Source organism: Eptesicus fuscus, chromosome 17 (genome assembly GCF_027574615.1).
Source record: "Eptesicus fuscus isolate TK198812 chromosome 17, DD_ASM_mEF_20220401, whole genome shotgun sequence".
NCBI lineage: Eukaryota > Metazoa > Chordata > Mammalia > Chiroptera > Vespertilionidae > Eptesicus > Eptesicus fuscus.
The window spans coordinates 44,989,612-45,008,015 of NC_072489.1; the positions used below are offsets into that span (position 1 = coordinate 44,989,612).

At 51.1% G+C, this 18,404-nt stretch overlaps 1 protein-coding gene across 1 annotated transcript in view; it reads left to right on the forward strand.

Moving 5' to 3' along the window:
* Positions 1–581: 581 nt before the first annotated feature.
* The window catches only part of NEURL1 (neuralized E3 ubiquitin protein ligase 1), a 67,751-nt gene continuing 49,928 nt past the window's right edge, over positions 582–18,404 (forward strand). Inside the window, exon 1 of the mRNA XM_008144270.3 lies at positions 582–757. Coding sequence (XP_008142492.1) covers positions 673–757 — 85 coding nt within the window. The 5' untranslated portion in view covers positions 582–672. The remainder of the gene's footprint in view (positions 758–18,404) is intronic.

Consider the following 18,404-nt stretch of genomic DNA (forward strand, 5'->3'; position numbering starts at 1 on the left):
TAACAACCGGAGCGAGGGAACCCTGGCGAAGGCTGGGGCGAGGGGCGGGGGCGGCGGCGGCCGGAGCGGCGGCCGGAGGAGACCCACCACCACGGGAGCGCCCAGCCCTCTCCGCGCTCCACGGAGCCCCGCTCCATGCAGACCGCCCGGCGGTAGGACGCCACGCACAACACCGCAGCGGCCGTCCCCGCGGGCGGGGACCAAGCCTGCCGCCCAGCCGCCGAGCCGCCACGCCGCGAGCCGCTGGGCAGGCCGAGCCTCTGAGCTTCCGCGCCAGGCGCCCTGACTCTATGGCCCCGGGGGAGCGCGCGGGAGCCGCCGCGCCGCCCACCGCCAGCCCGAACCCAAACGCGAGCCAAAGGAAGGGGGGAGCCGCGGGCGCCGTGGGCCCCGACCCAGGGGCCTGCCCGCGGCCCCCGCCCCCGCCGCAGGCGATGGCAGGCAGGTAGCCGGCTCGCGCGAGGACCCCCGAGGCGGGCTGGACCCGCCGAGGACCGCGGAACCCAGAGCCAGGGAGGAGAGGAGCAGCCCGCCTGCCCCCGGCCGCAGCCTCACCAGGGCCCTCCCCCGGCGGCGCGCGCCCGCGCGCGCGCACACACTTGCACCGTACCTCCGCTCCTGCCCAGACTCGTCTGGCCCCCACGAGCGCCGAACCCCCTGGGGCCGGATGCCATGGGTAACAACTTCTCCAGTATCCCCTCTCTGCCCCGAGGAAACCCGAGCCGGCCGCCGCGGGGCCACCCCCAAAACCTCAAAGGTAAGGCACCGCCGGGCCGGGCGCAGCTGGAGGACTAGGGCGCAGGTGGAGGGGCAGGGAGAGATGAAGATGTGTAGTTAGGGAGGACGGGCAGGTGCCACCTGTTGTGCGTATTTGGAGACAGGACATGCTCCTCTCTTGGGCCGTGGAGGTGGGCTAGGGGTGGGGGGCGGCCTGTGGTGATGGTGGAAACCCCGGAGGATGGCGTTCCGCGGGGTCTGCGCAGTTCTCCATGCCAGTACTGGGAACGCCACTGGAGTCCCCCCAGGCCATGATGCTTGGTGAGCATACCGGCTGAGGCGTACCGGCTGAGGAAGGGCATTTGCCGGGTGGGTAGGTCAGTGTGGCAGGATGCTCAGGCTGGTCAGCTGTGCTTCTCAAGGGAGGCATCAGAGTCTCCGTTTTCATCTGCCCGGAGCTGGAGAGGTCACGCTGGAAGCACTAGTTGCATTTCCAATTGGAGGGTCTTAAAGACCCAGGACTGATTTATAGCAGCCTGGAAGAAAAAGCCAGAGCTGCCGGCCTCCCGGGTCCTCTGCAATTGTTGACTTTTTGCATCCACGGAATCAGCTTGGTTTCTGGTTCCCCCAAAGGCCAGCGGTGCAGTTGGAACCATAGAAAGGAGGGGCTGGGGACCTTGAAGCAGAGGAACGTTTACCAGGAAATTCTTTGCCCTCTGAGTCCTGGACCCACTCGGCACTCTCAGGGAGACCCTAGGCCCAGTTCTCCACCCTGCAGCATCCAGTGCTGTCTCTGACCTCTGGGCCCTCAGACCCCACGGATTCCCTTCAGGAAGCTTTCTTACTCTCAGAACTGGCCAGTGCTTGTTCTGGGCATTCGGATGACTAAGAACCAGGAAGGAACGCCCTTGGGCTTTCACAAAGAACAACCCACTTCTTCAGTCCCCCAGGTGAGGAGAAGGATAATAATAATGCCCTTTGACAAAAAGCATGGTTGTTTGCGGAGAACTTTCATGTGAGCAAGGAAACTGCTCTGGGGCGTGGGCAGCACCAATCAGACCCATTTTACAGTGGAGGCGAGGCGAACCGATGCTTATTTCAGGTTCCCCAAACCAGGGAGAGGCAGAGCTGGGCTGCAGACCTCTGTCTTCTGACTTGGAATTCTGTCCTCTTTTTTTGCTGGACAGTTAACCTTCAAGACTAGGGGAGAGGAGGAGAGATGGGACCACTGTCCTACATTCTAACTCCAACCCTTTCAGAACTTCAGCTCTCACTCGGCTCGGGAAAATCAATGGGCTTGTTGTATCTTTCCAGAAATTCATATGATGGTACATGTCAACATCTTCTAAAATATCACATTCGTTGGCCTTGTCCTGAGGAACTGATCCTAAGGAAATGGAGATGCTGGCAGGTGTTCACGCAGCAAGCGAGGATGTTCATGGCAGTGTTATTTATATTAGGAAAATAACCTAACAGTCCTGTGATCATGGTCTATCCTCTCGGCGGAGTCGTATGCAGTCTTTAAAATGGTATTTTTGAAGAATATTTCATAACTTGGGAAAATGCTCACGGCAGCATGACAGTTGAAAAGGCAGGATACAACGTTGTATAGACTGTAAGATCCCAGTTTTGTTACAAAAAAAATATGTGAATGCCAAAATACCAGCCATAGAAAGAACGTTTCCAAGGGTTAACAATGGTTTCCTCTAGGTTAGTGGTCGGCAAACTCATTAGTCAACAGAGCCAAATATCAACAGTATAATGATTGAAATTTCTTTTGAGAGCCAAATTTTTTAAACGTAAACTTCTTCTAACGCCACTTCTTCAAAATAGACTTGCCCAGGACGTGGTATTTTGTGGAAGAGCCACACTCAAGGGGCCAAAGAGCCGCATGTGGCTCACGAGCCGCAGTTTGCCGACCACGGCTCTAGGTAATGGCATCATATAAGATATTTTCTTTCATTCTTAATATTTTGCTCTTTCCTGAAATAAGCATTATTTTTAAATAATCAGAAATAAGCTGTAAGTATCAGCATGTATAAAGATTGTTTCTGAGCATGGCAAACAGATTCCTAATGATGGCGGAAGCTGTGGACATCATCCAGTTCAGTGACAAGTGAGAAGTATGAAGGAAAAGGATGGTGATTTGCCCAGTTATTCAGTGGGTCAAGAGAAGGTGGCAAAGCCAGGCTAAGTCCTTCAAGGGCAGGAGTTAGCCGGGGGCCCATGAACTGACTTCGGTGCTTTAAAGCTCACAACATGTCCCCCAAAAGGTCCTGCTCCATTGACCCTAGGGAAGCCTAGAGAAGGCCTTGATAATTGCACCTCTTTTACCTAAAGTTTGGGATTGTGGAGATGTGAGGTCTTTGTGGCCAGGTCTTGGCAAGGGAGGGAGTGGCCAGGAGAGGGTCTGAGGCCTTCTCACCTCCCGGATCCCAGCCTCACTTACTCCTCTGCCCGACTTCCCACTTACCTGGCTTGGTAAAACCTCATTCTGCTGCCTCCTTGGTTTGCAGGGATTGGTTCTTCCATGGGAGTAAATGGTGGAGAAATTCTTTCCCAGCAGACTCCCTCTCCTTGCCCAGCTCCCTTCAGGCTTGATCTACTGGAATCCACTCTCCCGTCCTCCTCCCTCCCTCGCCCCCCAACACACACCTGCTGGAGGTGATCATGAGATTTTTATTCTTCTTCTTCTAAGCCTGAGGTAAAGGATTAGAGCATGCCCTCCATCCTTCATCCAGGGTTTACTGACCCTCCTTCCCAGCCTGATTTCTCTCCACCCCAGTAGAGCCAGCAGCTCCATTCTGTGATTGTTTTAGTGTTCACTCCAAACTCCCTTCTAACTGTATCCGCACTGACCTAGGTGTCTTCTGTGTTATCTCAATGGTCATCTAGAATTCCATCCCACTTTTTTTTTTTTTAATATATTTTATTGATTTTTTACAGAGAGAAAGGGAGAGGGATAGAGAGTTAGAAACATCGATGAGAGAGATACATCGACCAGCTGCCTCCTGCACATCCCCCACTGGGGACGTGCCCGCAACCAATGTACATGCCCTTGACCGGAATCGAACCTGGGACCCTTCAGTCCGCAGACCGACGCTCTATCCACTGAGCCAAACCGGTTTCGGCTCCATCCCACTTTTATTGTTGTTGACTTTGACACTGGTTTCAATGCTAAGAGGGTCCACCCAGAGGTCTGCTGGAATTCCTTTTGTATTCACCCAGACTTCAGCTCTACTTCTTAGCCGTGTCCATCCAGAAATTTGCTGGGGGGCAGGGAACTCTTGATATTTCTCTCTCCTATAATGGCAATCTCTATTGATTTCTCAACATTTTAATAAAAACAGCTGCAAGGGGCCTGGTGTGATAGGGACCCTGGGACTCACTGGTCTGGCTGTCAGGCTGACATGAAACAAGGCTCGCTGGTCATTACCTGGTGGGTGGTAGACTTCGGTCCTCTTCCTGGAGGCACACTGACCTCATTCTACGTCTGGCTGTTCCCACTGGGAACTGAACAGTGTTGGCGTAGGAGTGTCCAGGAGAGAGGTCCAAGGTAGAGCTCTGGGCTTAGGACCAGCAGTTACGAGGAGCTGCTCTGTGTCTGGCTCAGAGGTGAGTGCTCCTGAGATCCCTGTGCATTCATTCACATGCTGGAGATCTACCTGAAAAGGCAAGGCTGAGGGGAGAATGCGATCAAGTGCTGGGTGGGCTGTTGAAATGCCAGATGCGTGTGGGCAGAGGTCAGAAATGGGAGATCAGGAAGGATTTGAGCTGGACATGGAGGGAACTGCGGAAGTTGGGAAGATGGCAAGGAGTGCAGTGGGAGTCCTAGGGTGTGGGAAGGGGCAGGGAAAGGGACATACAGCAAAGGCTTGGAGGTGGAAATGATTACTTGTTTGTATTCTCTCAGTGATGGGCATAGGGTGACTGGGTAGGGGGTTCATGCTTCATGGAGACAAATACAGAGAATAAAGGCCTTTCTCCTTCCCTAGCACTTTCCGAGTGCCTGACTGTTTGGTGCTCAGTGCTGGGGGATGGTAACTAGAAGGGCTCCTCAGTCCCAGTGGTCACCCATAAATGAGGAGTGGATGAGCCACAGCCCATCTTTTTCTCTTATTATGGTAAAATTCACGTAACAGAAAATTCACCATTTCAACATTTTAAAGTGTACAATTCCATGGCATTTAGGACATTTCACAGTGTTGCGCAACCACTACCTCTATCCAGTTCCAGAACATGGTTATCACCCCAAAAGGAAAGCATGTACCCAATAAGCAGTCACTCTTCCTTATCCCCTCCCCTGTATCCCTGGCAACCACTTTCTGTCTCTGTGGATTTGCCAGTTCTGGACATTTCAAATAAATGGAATCATACTGTATTTGTCCTTTTGTGTCTGGCTTCTTTCACTTAGCATAATGTTTTCAAGGTTTGACTATGTGGTAACGTGCATTTTTTCCTTTTTGTGGCTGAAGAGCGTTCCATTGTGTAGCTATGTCACCTTTTGTTTGTCCACTTGTTCCTTGACAGCCATTGGAGTTCTTTCTACCTTTTGGTTATTGTGAATTTTGCTGCTATGGAGATGTGTGTAGGAGTCTTTGTTTGCACACCTGTTTTCAATCCTTTAGGGTATATACCTTCCATCTCTTCAAAGCTGAGGTTTTTTGAAATGAACATTTCACAAAGCTACTGGTTGTAACAGCCCCAGGGAGATTGTCCCTCTCCAGCTTTGACTGGGTGTGGCACCAGCAGGACACCTGTTGTTTCCAGAGTCTCTTTTCCATGCTGGCTGAAGCTCCTGGCCAGCAGAGGGGCCTCTCCGGTCAGCTGGCCCAGGAGCCTGGATTCTCCTAGGTGGGCCAGAGTGAGCCACAATGAACTTGTCTGCAGTCCCTGAACTTTCTCACTGCTCTCTGAGGGTGGGGGTCAGGTGCCTCCTCTCAGGACAAGGACCTAGCCATTCTCCAGCCTTCACTGCTACTTCCCTGATCTGTGTCCTCACCCCAGATGTTGCAATTAGCTGGCCTTTCTGCCTTCAGTTCCTCCTTCGATGCTGCCAGAGTGACCTGCCTAAGGTACTCCTTTTACCATGCCCCTCTCCTGTCCACAGCCTTCAAGGTTACGATCAAGATTGTTATAACCAGGTAATCAAGGCCTCCTTTCTCTGGCCAACCCATAGGTATTTTCACAGCCTTTGTCTGGACTCCTTCCTTGGTTGTCATGACGCTTACCGGTTAGGCGAGCTCATCCAGCTCTCCACCCCCAGCGATGTAGCCGACAGACCTGCGAGAGGGGGCTGGGGGCTGGGGGCCCCCTCTACCCCCCAGACTTCAGAGAGGCTGGGCTGAGACAGCCCCCATGTTGAACCCTTAGCATCTATTCCGAAAGCCTTGGTTTTTGGTTCAGCCTGACCTTTGAACCCTTTATTGTTATTCATAACAATAATAGTTTATAGCTACTGTGTATTGGGCAGCTACTGTGTGCCATGTACTTAAATGTAGATTATTTGCATTAATATCCTTATGACAACCTACTGGGGCAGGTATCATTGTCAGCATTTTATAGATGGGGAAAGAGAGGCTCAGAGAGGTTAAGTAACTTGTCCTAGAGTACACAGTTCATAACTGATGGAGCTGGGATTTAGTAAATAATAACACAAGAATAAGCTCTGTGTTCTACATACTTACAACTGTAAGCGTACTTTTGCTCCACCCTATACCCTATCCTGCCCCCATAGTATTCGTTCTTAGAGAGGTCTGTCTTTCATTGTGAGGAAGAAACTGGGGAACAATCTCCAGGTCTCTGGACAGAGCCCCAGAGGAGGGACAGGGAGCATCGTGGAGTTAATGATGCTCCTTCCCAGCCCCTGCCCCTTACACCTCCCTGCCGGGTTTTTAGCCATGTACACCCGTCAGCCAGTCATCAGACACTTTCAAGGGAACTTTCTGTTTCTTTGGGCCAGTGTTTCTCAAAGTGAGGTGTTTCTACTGCCTGTATCAACTCCAGCATCAGCTGGAAGCACGTCTAAAGTGCAGGGCCCAGGCCAGGCCAGACCCACTGTCTCAGAATGTTTTGTGGATGGGGCCCCCAAGCCTGCATGTTTAAGGAGATCCCCAGGTCATTCTGATATACTCCAAGGTCTGAAAACTATCCAGGCTGTGGGGCCTCAGAACAGACCCACTCTGTCTCTCCTGGGGGGATGAGATCAGGCATCTCAGAGGAGGGGAGCCTGGAGTTGAACAGGGAAGGTTTGGAACAGAGCAGCAAGGGCAGAGAGGCCGGACAATGCAAGGTGCGTGCAGGGACAATGAGCAACTCCTCTTGCCTGGGGTGTCGGTCCCCAGTGGGGAGATGAACAGGTCAGTCTCTGAAGGTAGCAGGGACCAGATCTTGGAGGGCCTCGGGTGTGAGGATGAATAGTTTAGATTTTATCATGTAGGAGTGGGAGCCACGGATGGCTTTTGAGCAGAGGAGTATAGTGATTTCATTTAAATAGCAGCAGCAGCAGCAGCAGCAGCAGCAGCAGCAGCAGCAGCGAAATACAGGCTGAGGGGTGGAGGGAATGAAGCACCTTGGGCTGCTGGGAAGTTAATGGAGGCTGCAGGGCTTCTGTCATAGGCCAAGCTAAAAGGGCTGGGTAGGGCATCCAAGCCGACAGCCTCATCTAGGGATCCCATGGGTGAATCTGGAGCATTCTGACTTACGGCCATGGTCAGCAGGGCCATTGCTCATCAGAAAGAAAAAGTATTTTTAAGGAGTCCAAATCCTGATCCTAGTAACTATGCTAAGTACATTCATGTGGGTTACTTCATTTAATCTCCTCATTAATTTGAGGTAGGTATGATTATTCCCATTTTATAGGTGAGAAAATTGAGACTAATGGGTTTTAAAATTTTATCCAGAAACACTGAACTAGGAAATGGCAGAGCTGGGCTTTCTACCCAGGACACCAAAGCCCACGAAGGAGAAAATTGGTCTTGGGGGGAATTTCTGCATATGAGGGCTCTCTTTGCCATGACCGTCTGAGATCGTGTGTGCCCACTTCCAAGATGTGCACATTGAGGCCCAGGCATTGGCTCCAAATCACAGAGCTCAAGATGGAGGCATGATGAATGAGAGTGGTAACAGAGGAGGAAGACTGGGGAGGAAGGAAGGCAGGAGTTGGTCTCTGCCCAGGGCATACCTCCACCTGCTGTGCCAGTTGCCTGGACCTACTTCCTGTTGGTCGGTGACTCTCTCATCCCTGATCCTGCACACCCAGGAGCCAGAGGATGAGGGGCCGCTTCTCACTGAAACAGGTTGCTTTGGCAACCCTGGGCAGGGTGCAAGTGGTCTCCTTGGTAACACCTGGGAAACGTGCCTGCAGGGATGGAGAGAAGTGGGCTGACCAGTGAGTGGTCAGGCTGGGTGGCACAGCAAGAGCCAGGCCAGGCCACTGAGAACCCAGGCTTATGAGGAGGGTCTGGCGTGTGGAATAGCCTGGGCTGCCTGTTGGCCATTTTCCAGCAAGCCAGAACCCAGAGGCCCTGGGGGCCTGCCTGGTGAGACCAGAGCACTAATGGGCCAGCCCAAGTAGTGGGCAGAGATGGGGTAGGAGTGGGAACAGGATGTGAGCGGGAGACTAGAGGCCCTGGATGACAGATCCAGCTACAGGGTTTATTAAAAGATGCTTATCAGAGGTCATTACCGGGATCCTGCTGCTTCGGGAAATGAGCAGGTGCTCAGGCCTGTGGGGGTGGGCTGAGAGAAAAGAAGGGCTCGGAGAGGAGGAGGAGGAGGGGGAGGGGATAGATGGAGTCTCTGGGAGGCAGGTGGCAGCCTTGGCTTTCTGCTCCAGCTGCAGTTCTGGGGGTAGGCGGGGCTCTGTGCTGGGCTCCCGGATTGAGGTTCTCCCAGAGCGAGGTTGGGGTTCCAGGGATGCTGTGATGCAGAGGGCTCATTCTGTTGTTTAACGGACGCATACTAAGCATCAGTGATGGGTCAGAGGCTCTCCTAGGCGTGAGAATACCGTGGTACACAGAGCGGACGCGGGTTCACGGCCATGGAGCAGATGGGAACCATGACATTAAACAAAAATGAATCGGAACATGATAATAATCACTAACATGCTGTGTTCCAGAGCTTTTTACACCTATTATCTCATTTAATCTTTAAAACAACCCCCAATTGAGAGCCTTGAGCTGGGCTTGGAGGGCATTGGTGAAGGGTGTTCCCGGGAGGAGGCCTAGCACAGGCCTCTGTGCCTGGGGACAGAGCTTGGGGCTGGCTCACCACCGCAGCTCCGTTGGAGGGGCTGAGTCCAGGGCTGTGTCATCCCAGCCCTTCAGGCCAAGGAACTTTCAGCAGAAAATCATTAAGCGTCTGCTCCCCTGCCCCTCTGTCCATGGAAGAAGTTGCTGATCACAAAGGCTGTCTGTGTGGGGCTGCGGCAGGAGGAAGAGAGAGGAGCCTCCTTGGGATGAAGGGAGAGGGGAAGGGAAATATGTCTGCTGGCGTACCTGGATGACCTTCTTTGCTTCTGTTGCCCCCAGAATGCCATCCTGGCTGCTCCAGAGGTTGGGATGGGGACAGGAAAGGGGGGAGCATTGCCAGGGGAAGGTGCTATCATATGATCAGGGCGGTGGCAGTTCCACACGCTGCTGGCTGTTACCTTCCTATTTTCCCCTTGGCTGCCCGGCCTCAGGTGCGTCTGCGGAAAGGCTGGTTTCTCCAGGGCACGGGCCAGTCCAGAGTGTGTGTGTCCAAGTGGGGGTGCCCTGAGAGCGAGGCGGGGAGCCACTTTGCCCTGATAGAGTGAAATGGCTAGGATATCCCAGCCAATTCATTTCACGCGTCGGTGCCTCCTCTGCTGGGCATGGGGCTGGGAGTGGAGAACTGAGAGGTGAGTACTGGGCACCGTCTCTGCCCGTGAAGTGCTCATAGCCCAGCCTCATCCAGTTCAGACATCCATCCATATGGGCAGCGTGTCCTGGAGCCCTTCTCCTCCTCGTGAGTCCGCTTTCTTTTCCTTTTCTTTCCCTGATCTTTCCAGCAAACGCTCCTTTAAACACATTCTTCCCGAGGGGAGAGCACTGGCAGGTGGTCAGGTATGTGCATGGGGCTCTATAGCCTAGAGATTGCTCTGCCCTCCCTCCTTTCTCAGTCCAGGTCTGGGGTTCTCAGCCCCAAAGAGGGGAAGTGACTGGCCCAAGGTCAGACAGCTGGGTTGGACCAGGTGGTAGTAAGATCTCCAGGCTCTGATGTTGTGGGATGTTGTTCCCAGGAGCTGGCAGAAGTTAACTCTGGGACATTCACGGGGACGAATGCTTGCCCCAGCTGTGATGTGTGCTGTCCTGAGGGGACCTGTTGAAGGGTTTTACACAGAAGAGGGACAAGATCACTTAGGTGGTCTTAGAAAGCTCTGGGGCAAGAGAGAGGCAGGGAGGGACCAGGCAGGAGGCTGCTGCAGTCCTCCAGGCGAGGCGAGGTGTGTGACTCCTTCCGGTGCGGGACAGTGAGCAGGGAGGCGTACAGACTGATTTGGGAGAGCTTTTAGGAGATCCTGACTCTGGGGAAGTGGTCAGTGAGGCGCCCAGGTGGCTTAGCATGGAAGAGCTTGGAAACAGTGGGAGGGTGAGCCTCTTGGGAGGTCAGGGCTGTGTGTGTTCCCTGGAGAGCTGTGTCCCACAAGGCCTTGCGGTCTTAGAGCCAGGAGGATCGACAGGTGAGCAGTTCAGGGCTGGCCCCGAGCTCTTGGCTCCAACTCCACCCCTTGGGACGCCATCAATAATTAAGGTCCCCTCTGCTTTTCACAGGTGGCTCCTGGGTGGGCAGACGCAGGGCCCTGGCACCTGTGGTGTGATGTGCATCTGACATCTGCTGGTCCCCGAGCCAAGGGCCTTCAGTCCCACGCTAGTCAGGCTATCTCAGGTGGCTCCTCACTCCCTGTGGGGGCCAGGTCCCCCCGCGCACACACACACACACACCATAAAAGGTGGCCATAAATCAGCCGGAACCAGAACCGGCCAAGGCTGCTCTGGTTTTCCCAGAGTTGAGATCAAAGCCCCAGATCCTCACCCTGGGGCTCAGTACTTGTTAAATTATTAATCTGTCAAGGGAGACGAAAGCAGGAGGGACTGGATGGATGGCCATCTAGCAAAACAGAGTGTGGAAAAATGGGTTGAGAAATGAGGCAGCAGGTGGGAAAGAGGACGAGAGGAGAGAAATAAAGCTGTTTGTCCCCTGCCTTTGACAGAATTGTAACATATGTAATGTGTACAATGTTATGTTTTGATATATTTATATATTGTGAAATGATTCCCACAATCAAATTAACCAACACATTCATCACCTCACATAGTTACTTTTTAATTTTTTTGGTGAAAATGCTTAGGATCTACTCTCTTAGCAGATTTCAAGTAAACAATACAGTATTATTAACTACTAGAGGCCTGGTGCACGGATTCATGCACCGGTGGGGTCCCTTGGCCTGGCCTGTGGGGATCAGGCTGAAACTGGCTCTCTGATATTCCCCGAGCAGTCCCAGATTGTGAGAGGGCACAAGCCAGACTGAGGGACCCCACCAGTGCATGACTGGGGCTGGAGAGGGACCGAGGGAGGATTCCAGGATGTGTCCAGCCTATCTTGCCCAGTCCCGATTGGCCAGACCACAGCAGCAAGCTAACCTACCGGTCAGAGCATCTGCCCCCTGGTGGTCAGTGCACGTCATAGCCACTGGTTGAATAGTCGAATGAATGGTTGGACACTTAGCATATTAGGATTTTATTATATAGGATAGTCACCATGCTGTGCATTAGATCCTCAGAACTTATTCATCTGATAATTGAAAGTTTATACACTTTGATCAACCTCTGCCTATTTCCCTTACCCCCCAGCCCTTGGCACCATGATTCTACTTTGTTTCTGTGAATTCAACCTTCTTTTTTTTTTTTAGATTTCACATGTAAGTGATGCTATGCAGTGTTTGTCTTTTTCTATCTTACCTCACTTAGCAGAATACCCTTCCGGTTTATCGATATTGTTGCAAATGGCAAGATTTCCTCCTTTTTTATGGCTGAATAATATTCCATTGTATATGTAGCACATTTTTTAAATTCATCTGTCAACAGACAGTAAGGTTATTTCCATATCTTGGCTTTTGTGACTAATGCTTCCAATGAACATAGATGTGCAACTATCTCTTCAAGATAGTGACTTCATTTCTTTTTTTAAAAAAAATATTTTTTATTGATTTTTTACAGAGAGGAAGGGAGAGGGATAGAGTTAGAAACATCGATCAGCTGCCTCCTGCACATCCCCTATTGGGGATGTGCCCACAACCAAGGTACATGCCCTTGACTGGAATCGAACCTGGGACCCTTCAGTCCGCAGACCGAAGCTCTATCCATTGAGCCAAACCGGTTAGGGCATGACTTTGTTTCTTTAAGCTATATACCCAGAAGTGGGTAATGTGCTAGTTCTATTTTTTATTTTTTAAGGAACCTCCATACTGTTTTCCAAAATGGTTGTACCAATTTATATTCCCACCAACAGTGTATAAGGGTTCCCTTTCTCCAGATCCTCATCAATATTTATCTCTTCTCTTTTTGATAATAGACACCTAACAGGTGTGAGATGATATCTCATTGTGGTTTTGATTTGCATTTCCCTGATGACGAGTGGCTTTAAGCATCTTTTCATGTACCTGTTGGCCATTTGTACATATCATTTGGAAAAACAACTATTTCAGGTCCCTTACCCATTTTTAAGTTGAATTATTATTTTTTTGCTATTGAGTTGTGAGAGTCCCTTATATATTTTGGATATTAACTGCTTTTCAGATATACGGTTTGCATATATTTTTCCCATTCCATAGATTGACTTTTTTGTTGACTGTTTTTTTGTGTGTTTTTTGGTGTATGGAAACTTTTTAGTTTGATGTAGTCTCACTTGTTTATTTTTTCTTTTGTTGGGTGTCAAATCCCCCCCAAAAAAATACCATTGCCAACATCAATGTCAAGAAGCTTTCCCCTGTGTTCTTGTAGGAGTTTTATGGTTTCAGTCTTATGTTCAGCTCTTTAATTCATTTTAAGTTGATTTTTGTGTATGGTATGAGATAAGGGTCCAGTTTAATTCCTTTGCATGTGGATATACAGTTTTCCCAACACCATTTATTTAAGAAACTGTCTTTATCCCATTGTATATTATTGGCACCTTCGTTGAAAATTAGTTGACCATAGATGTGTGAGTCTATTTTTGCACTGTCTATTCTATTCCATTCATCTATATTTCTGTTTTGATGTCAATATCATACTGTTTTGATTACTATAGCTTTGAAATGTAGTTTGAAATCAGGAAATGAGATGCTTCCAGCTTTGTTCTTCTTCCTCAAGATTGCTTTCGCTATTCAGGGTCTTTTGTGGTTTCATACAAATTTTGAGATTTTTCCTCCCCCATTTTTCTGAAAAATGCCATTGGAATTTTCATAGGGATTGAATTGAATCTGTAGATTACTTTGGGTAGTATGGACATTTTAACAATATCAACTCTTTTAATCCATGATCACAGACTATCTCTCCATTTATTTGCATCTTCTTCAGTGTCTTTCATTATAGTTTTCAGTATACAGGTCTTTTACCTCCATGGTTAAATTTATCCCTAAGTATTTTTTTTATGTTATTGTAAATGGATTTATTTTCTTAATTTCTTTTTTTTTGGGTAGTTTGTTGTTAGTAACTTTTGTATGATTTTGTATCCTGCAACTTTATAGAATTTGCTTATCAATTCCATAGATTTTTGGGGGGGAGTCTTCAGAGTTTTCTACATAAAAGATCATGTCATCTGCAAACAGAGGCAATTTTACTTCTTCCTTTCTGATGTGAATGCCTTTGATTTATTTTTCTTGCCTCAGTGGCTAGGACTTCCAGTATTATGTTAGATAGAAGTGGCAAGAGTGGGCACCCTCCCCTGGGCTGGGGCTGACAGACCCTCTGGGGCTCAGAAGATCGACCAGACAGGCACCCAGACTCTGGTGTGGAGCCAAGAGGATGAAGGAGATAGTGGGACAAGGCTGTGAGCCACCAGGATGCCATTCAAATTGCCACTCACATGGAAGTTTCTGCATCAAAGTGGAGCCCTCCTAGAAACGGGCGCTCTGGCTGCATGACATTCCTCTGGTTCTGTTGTAGAACAGAAAGAGTCCGTCCACCCGGTGCTGGCAGAGCTAAACACTGAACATCCAGAATTGCAGTGGAGAAATATCAGCTATTTTATTGATGAATGGTGCCATCCAGGAGAATGGGAAACTAATGCTCAACAGCCCAAATTCCTTGATGGTGTGCAGGTTATAGATGATATAGGGTGAAATCACAAGATGCGTGGGTTAGGGGTTCGAGGTTGTGCTGGGAGCTGATTGGTTGGAGGTGAGGTGTTTAGGACAGTTCTTCAGGTCTTGAGGAGCCCCACACTGGCGAGTGAGCCTACAACCTGGGCGTGTGCCCTGACCAAGAATCAAATCGTGACCTCCTGGTTCTTAGGTCTGCGTTCAACCACTGAGTCCCTGGCTGAGGACAGTTCTGAGGTATTTTCCAGATTCCTCCATCTGGTCTCATACTTGAGAGTAGCCAGGGGATCTTTCTATCTTAGAACTTATGAGCTGAAACATAGGTCAGGATGTTATCTTAAGTCTGCCAAAAGTCCGGACCATGTGACAATTAGTCAGGTCCAGGTTACTGTCTTCTGCCTTGGGGGTTGCTGATTATCCAGGGAAATGGCTAGGTCTTTGGGGGAAGGGGGAGGGGGGAGTAAAGGGGGAAGAGAGACAAAGAGAGAGAGATGATTTCTAGAGCTAGGATTTAAAATTAAATTTAATCCAAGTCACTACCAAATGTGAAGGAGAATGTTTTGGGAATTTGGGTTTCCTCGTCTGGTCCCCAAGTTGAGTTTATGCTAAAGAAACAAAATCTAAGAAGAGTCTAGATTAGCTTTTAAGAAACGTTTCCCCAAGATTCAGGGCTTGTTCTGAAAGTGGGGGTTTCTTGTCTGGTGCTAAGGTTCAGTTCCCAGGTCACAAGGTTCTATTTTGGGGTGAAGGTACTGTTTCTGTAGGCAGGATTCTGGCTTAGTATTGAGGTGCCTGTTTTGGGGGTCTGTGTTCCAAGCTGGGGTGAAGGTTCCATTCCTGGAGGGGAGTTTTCACTTCAGGGTCCAGGATTCATGATTACAGTTGAGCTTTGAGTCTTGGGGCCTAGAGTCCATTTGGAGGCTCCATAGTCTAGGACTGAGTTGAGGTTTCCTTCTTGGGCTTGGGGTTTGATTATCAAACTGGAGGTCTTGTACCTTGCGAGGAAGGGAAGAGCTTGCGGGTGCCCTGGAAATGTCCATGCAACTGGACCCCCTTTTGCTTCCAGTGAAGACTTTCTGGGACCAGCAGCAGAGGATTGGGCCTATAGGCTCATGAACTGGCGATTGGAGGCCCGGGTTTCATCCTCGCCTGGAAGTGAGACAGAATAAATCACCTATAAGCTCTAAGTCTCCGGATGAAAGCTTGGCCAGGCAGTGGTGCTGACTGGTAAAGCACCATCCAAATTCACTTGATCTTCCCAAAATGACACTAATGATGGCTCCATAGGACCAATGACCATTGCTCGGTGAGTCAAATCCACGATGACAGTACTCAAGCCGCCCTGGGCACGGCCAGCTTAGTCCAATTAGTCCAATCAGATCTTAACTTGTGCTGAGGGGCCCCTGGGGGTAGGGAACACACATTCAGTGGGAGCACACACACGTTAAACCTGGGTCCCTGGGGCTCAGGCGGGCAGCAGCTGCTCTGGGCTGGGCCAACAGCTTCCTTTCCTAGTGGGCAGCTCTCACATGGCCCAGGCAGTGGGTGTGGACATGGCGTGGATCTGTGGGGCCCTGCCTCTCGGTGCTTTCAGAGTGGCTGGGATGCAGAGGGATTGCTGCGTCCCCTGGACCCCGGCCGAGAAACAACTGCCTCTAGAGAGAGCCGCCACCCTACGCCCCTCTCCTATTTCTTTCTCCTGTTACCTCAATGTGGATCCCCCTCTCAGAGAGCTAGAGTTGCTGGGAAGAAAAAATTCCATTCCATTTTCTGAACTTTCCACTTTGGGAAGCCCTTGTGTCTCTTCCCTCTGCATCTTGTTCCAGATCTCCTAGAGGTTGCTGAGACAGGTGGTGTTGGCCCTATTCCTGGAAGAATATGTGGGGTGGACATTTCCAGGGCACCCTCAACGTTGCCTTTACCCACTTGCCCAGGGTCACACACTAGCTGGTGGGCCTTGAGTGGGGAGCTCCTGCCTCTTGGCCTCCGAACCCCACCCACCCCTATTTGCAGGTGGATGTTCCTCTTTTCCACCCAAATGGGAGACAGTGGTGACTGGTGCAGAGCTGTCAGGGTGAGGTCATGCAGGGAGTTTCCAGCTCAGGGGCAATTTCCTGATGTTCCAGAAGGACTTCTCCTTTGGGATGGAGTCCCTTCCCTGTGACCCAGGACACTCTGGCACCTGAGAAGATGGGGGCGTTTTCTGTCCCAGGGAGGTAGGGTGGCTCTCAGGGACACGCAAGTCCCACTTCTGGGTCTGGCCAAGGTACATGGGAAACTGGGAGGCCTGGGGGTCCTGTTGGGCTGTGGAAACCCAACCCAGATGTTGAACTCTGGTGTGGCCCAGTAGGCCTCTGGAGTTCCCCAAGGGCATCTGGGGGGACCTGGCCAGTCAGTGGTGAGGAGGGAGGAGGAAAGACAGGCAGGGTGGAAGACACTGCAGTTGAGGCATGAACTCTGGAGACAGAATTTGTCTTTGCTACCTGTGCCACCTGGAGCCAGAGGCTTACCTCCTCCATATCCGAATTCCCTATTGGAGATAATGCTTGACCAGTAATAACTACTAGTGATTATTGTCATCATTAGGTTCAACCTTCAAGTCTCGGCTTAGACATCATTTCCACCAGGGACACTTCCCTGACCACCCGTCCAGGTTTGAATGGCCTCCGTGTCCTCTCCTGCTACTGCCCTGGGCTCTCCGCATACCACGGCTCATAGTAGTTGTTGGGGCCTGTTTGCTGCCTGGCTTGCTCACCGTTGCATCACTGCTATCAGTGCTCGGCACACAGAGTAGTCACCTGAAAAACATTTCGAAATGGATGCAAGATTAGGTTGATTCCGGGGAAATCAAACCTTTCTTCCACGGGCCCTCAGGGCGGCTACAACTGTGTTCTTTTCGTTGTTGAAATGGCATTTCCTGATTACCAGGCTCTGGAGCCAAGACGAGAGAGGGTGAGAGCAGTCTGGAGCCCTTGGTTCACTCATTCATTCCCTGACGGCACAGGCCTGTGCTGGCCTCTGCGGACAGACATGTCCCTGCCCTCATAGGGCTTATAGCTGGGGCCGAGCGAGGTCAGAGGGGAGGAGGTGGTTGTCGGCTGAGTGGAGTCAGGGAGGGGCTCACCGGAGGAGGGATTGGTTTAGAAGAGTGGTGGGAAGTTTGGATAGGTGTGGATGGGCAGGGAGGAGATGGAGCGGCCTGTGCATGCACTAAGGCAAGGCTGGCCAATGACAGTGCAGGTCCGAGGGCCTTGACTGAACATGGATTCAGAAGCTGTGGGTGCCACTGATCCTAGCTCTGCCATCCACACACAGGTGACCTTGGGCAGGGCAGGTCACTCCTCTAGGATGGGAACTGTGATGCCTGCCACTCAGGGTTGTCAGACCACAGTGGCAAAGAACAGGGTAAAAGGACATGGCCCCGGTCATGGAGGGAGGGATGGAGGGGCAGGGCCTGCAGGGTTAGGCCAGAAGGCAGGGATGTCTGGAGGGGCCTCTATGGGAAAACAAGAAGGCAGTCCGCTTCCTGTTTTGTAAATAATTAAATTTTTATCTCAAGTTTGTCGTGTCCCTACTGCAGGGAGCAGGTGGGGCAGCTGGGAACAAGGAGCTGTAGTGTCCAGGGAGTGGTAGTCTCTTCCCTCCCCTTTTTCCTCCCTCCTGGCCTCCTGCAAGGCAGGTGGGGTGGGGGTAAGAAGGAATCTGCTAGGGTCTTCTTGTCGCTGGCTGCCTCACTGCTCCCCTGTATTTCGCTCTTCATGTTCTCATTGTCTGGACCCACCTCTGCGGACACCAAGTACCATTCGCTCCTCTCCCCCATTGTCTGGACCCAGGTGTGCCAAGCTCTTGGGGACCTCAGGGGAGCACCGGCCTCTCCCTCACCCTGTGCTTCAGAGACGGTCGGGGTTTTTTTTTTGGTTTTTTTTTTCACATTTAGTGCTTAATACTGAGAATGTGAAGGTCTGTTTAGTCTTTGTCCAGCTAACATAAACCAGCCGGAACTGGGCCGGGGCAGGACTGTGCTGTAAGTTTCCTTGTTTGGAATGAAATTCATTTTTTTTTCACTGAGAAACAGGCAGGCTTTGGGGGAGCCCTGCTGGACCCCCCTCCCCAGGGTGTGGCCTGAGTGGCCCCTCCAAAGGTCACCAAGGTGTCTGTGACACTGAGGCTGGCCCTGGGACACCAGCCACACCAGTGCCTGCGGGATGGAGAGGGCCTGAGGTCATGTTGTGCAACCCTGTCCTTCTACAGGGGAGAAACTGAGGCTCAGAGAGAAGGGACCTGCCGGGTCACCGGGCAAGTTGAAGCAGATGGAAGCTCCTGGCTCCCTGGCTCTGAGATCTCTGCTGTGCCAGGGTGCCTCTGG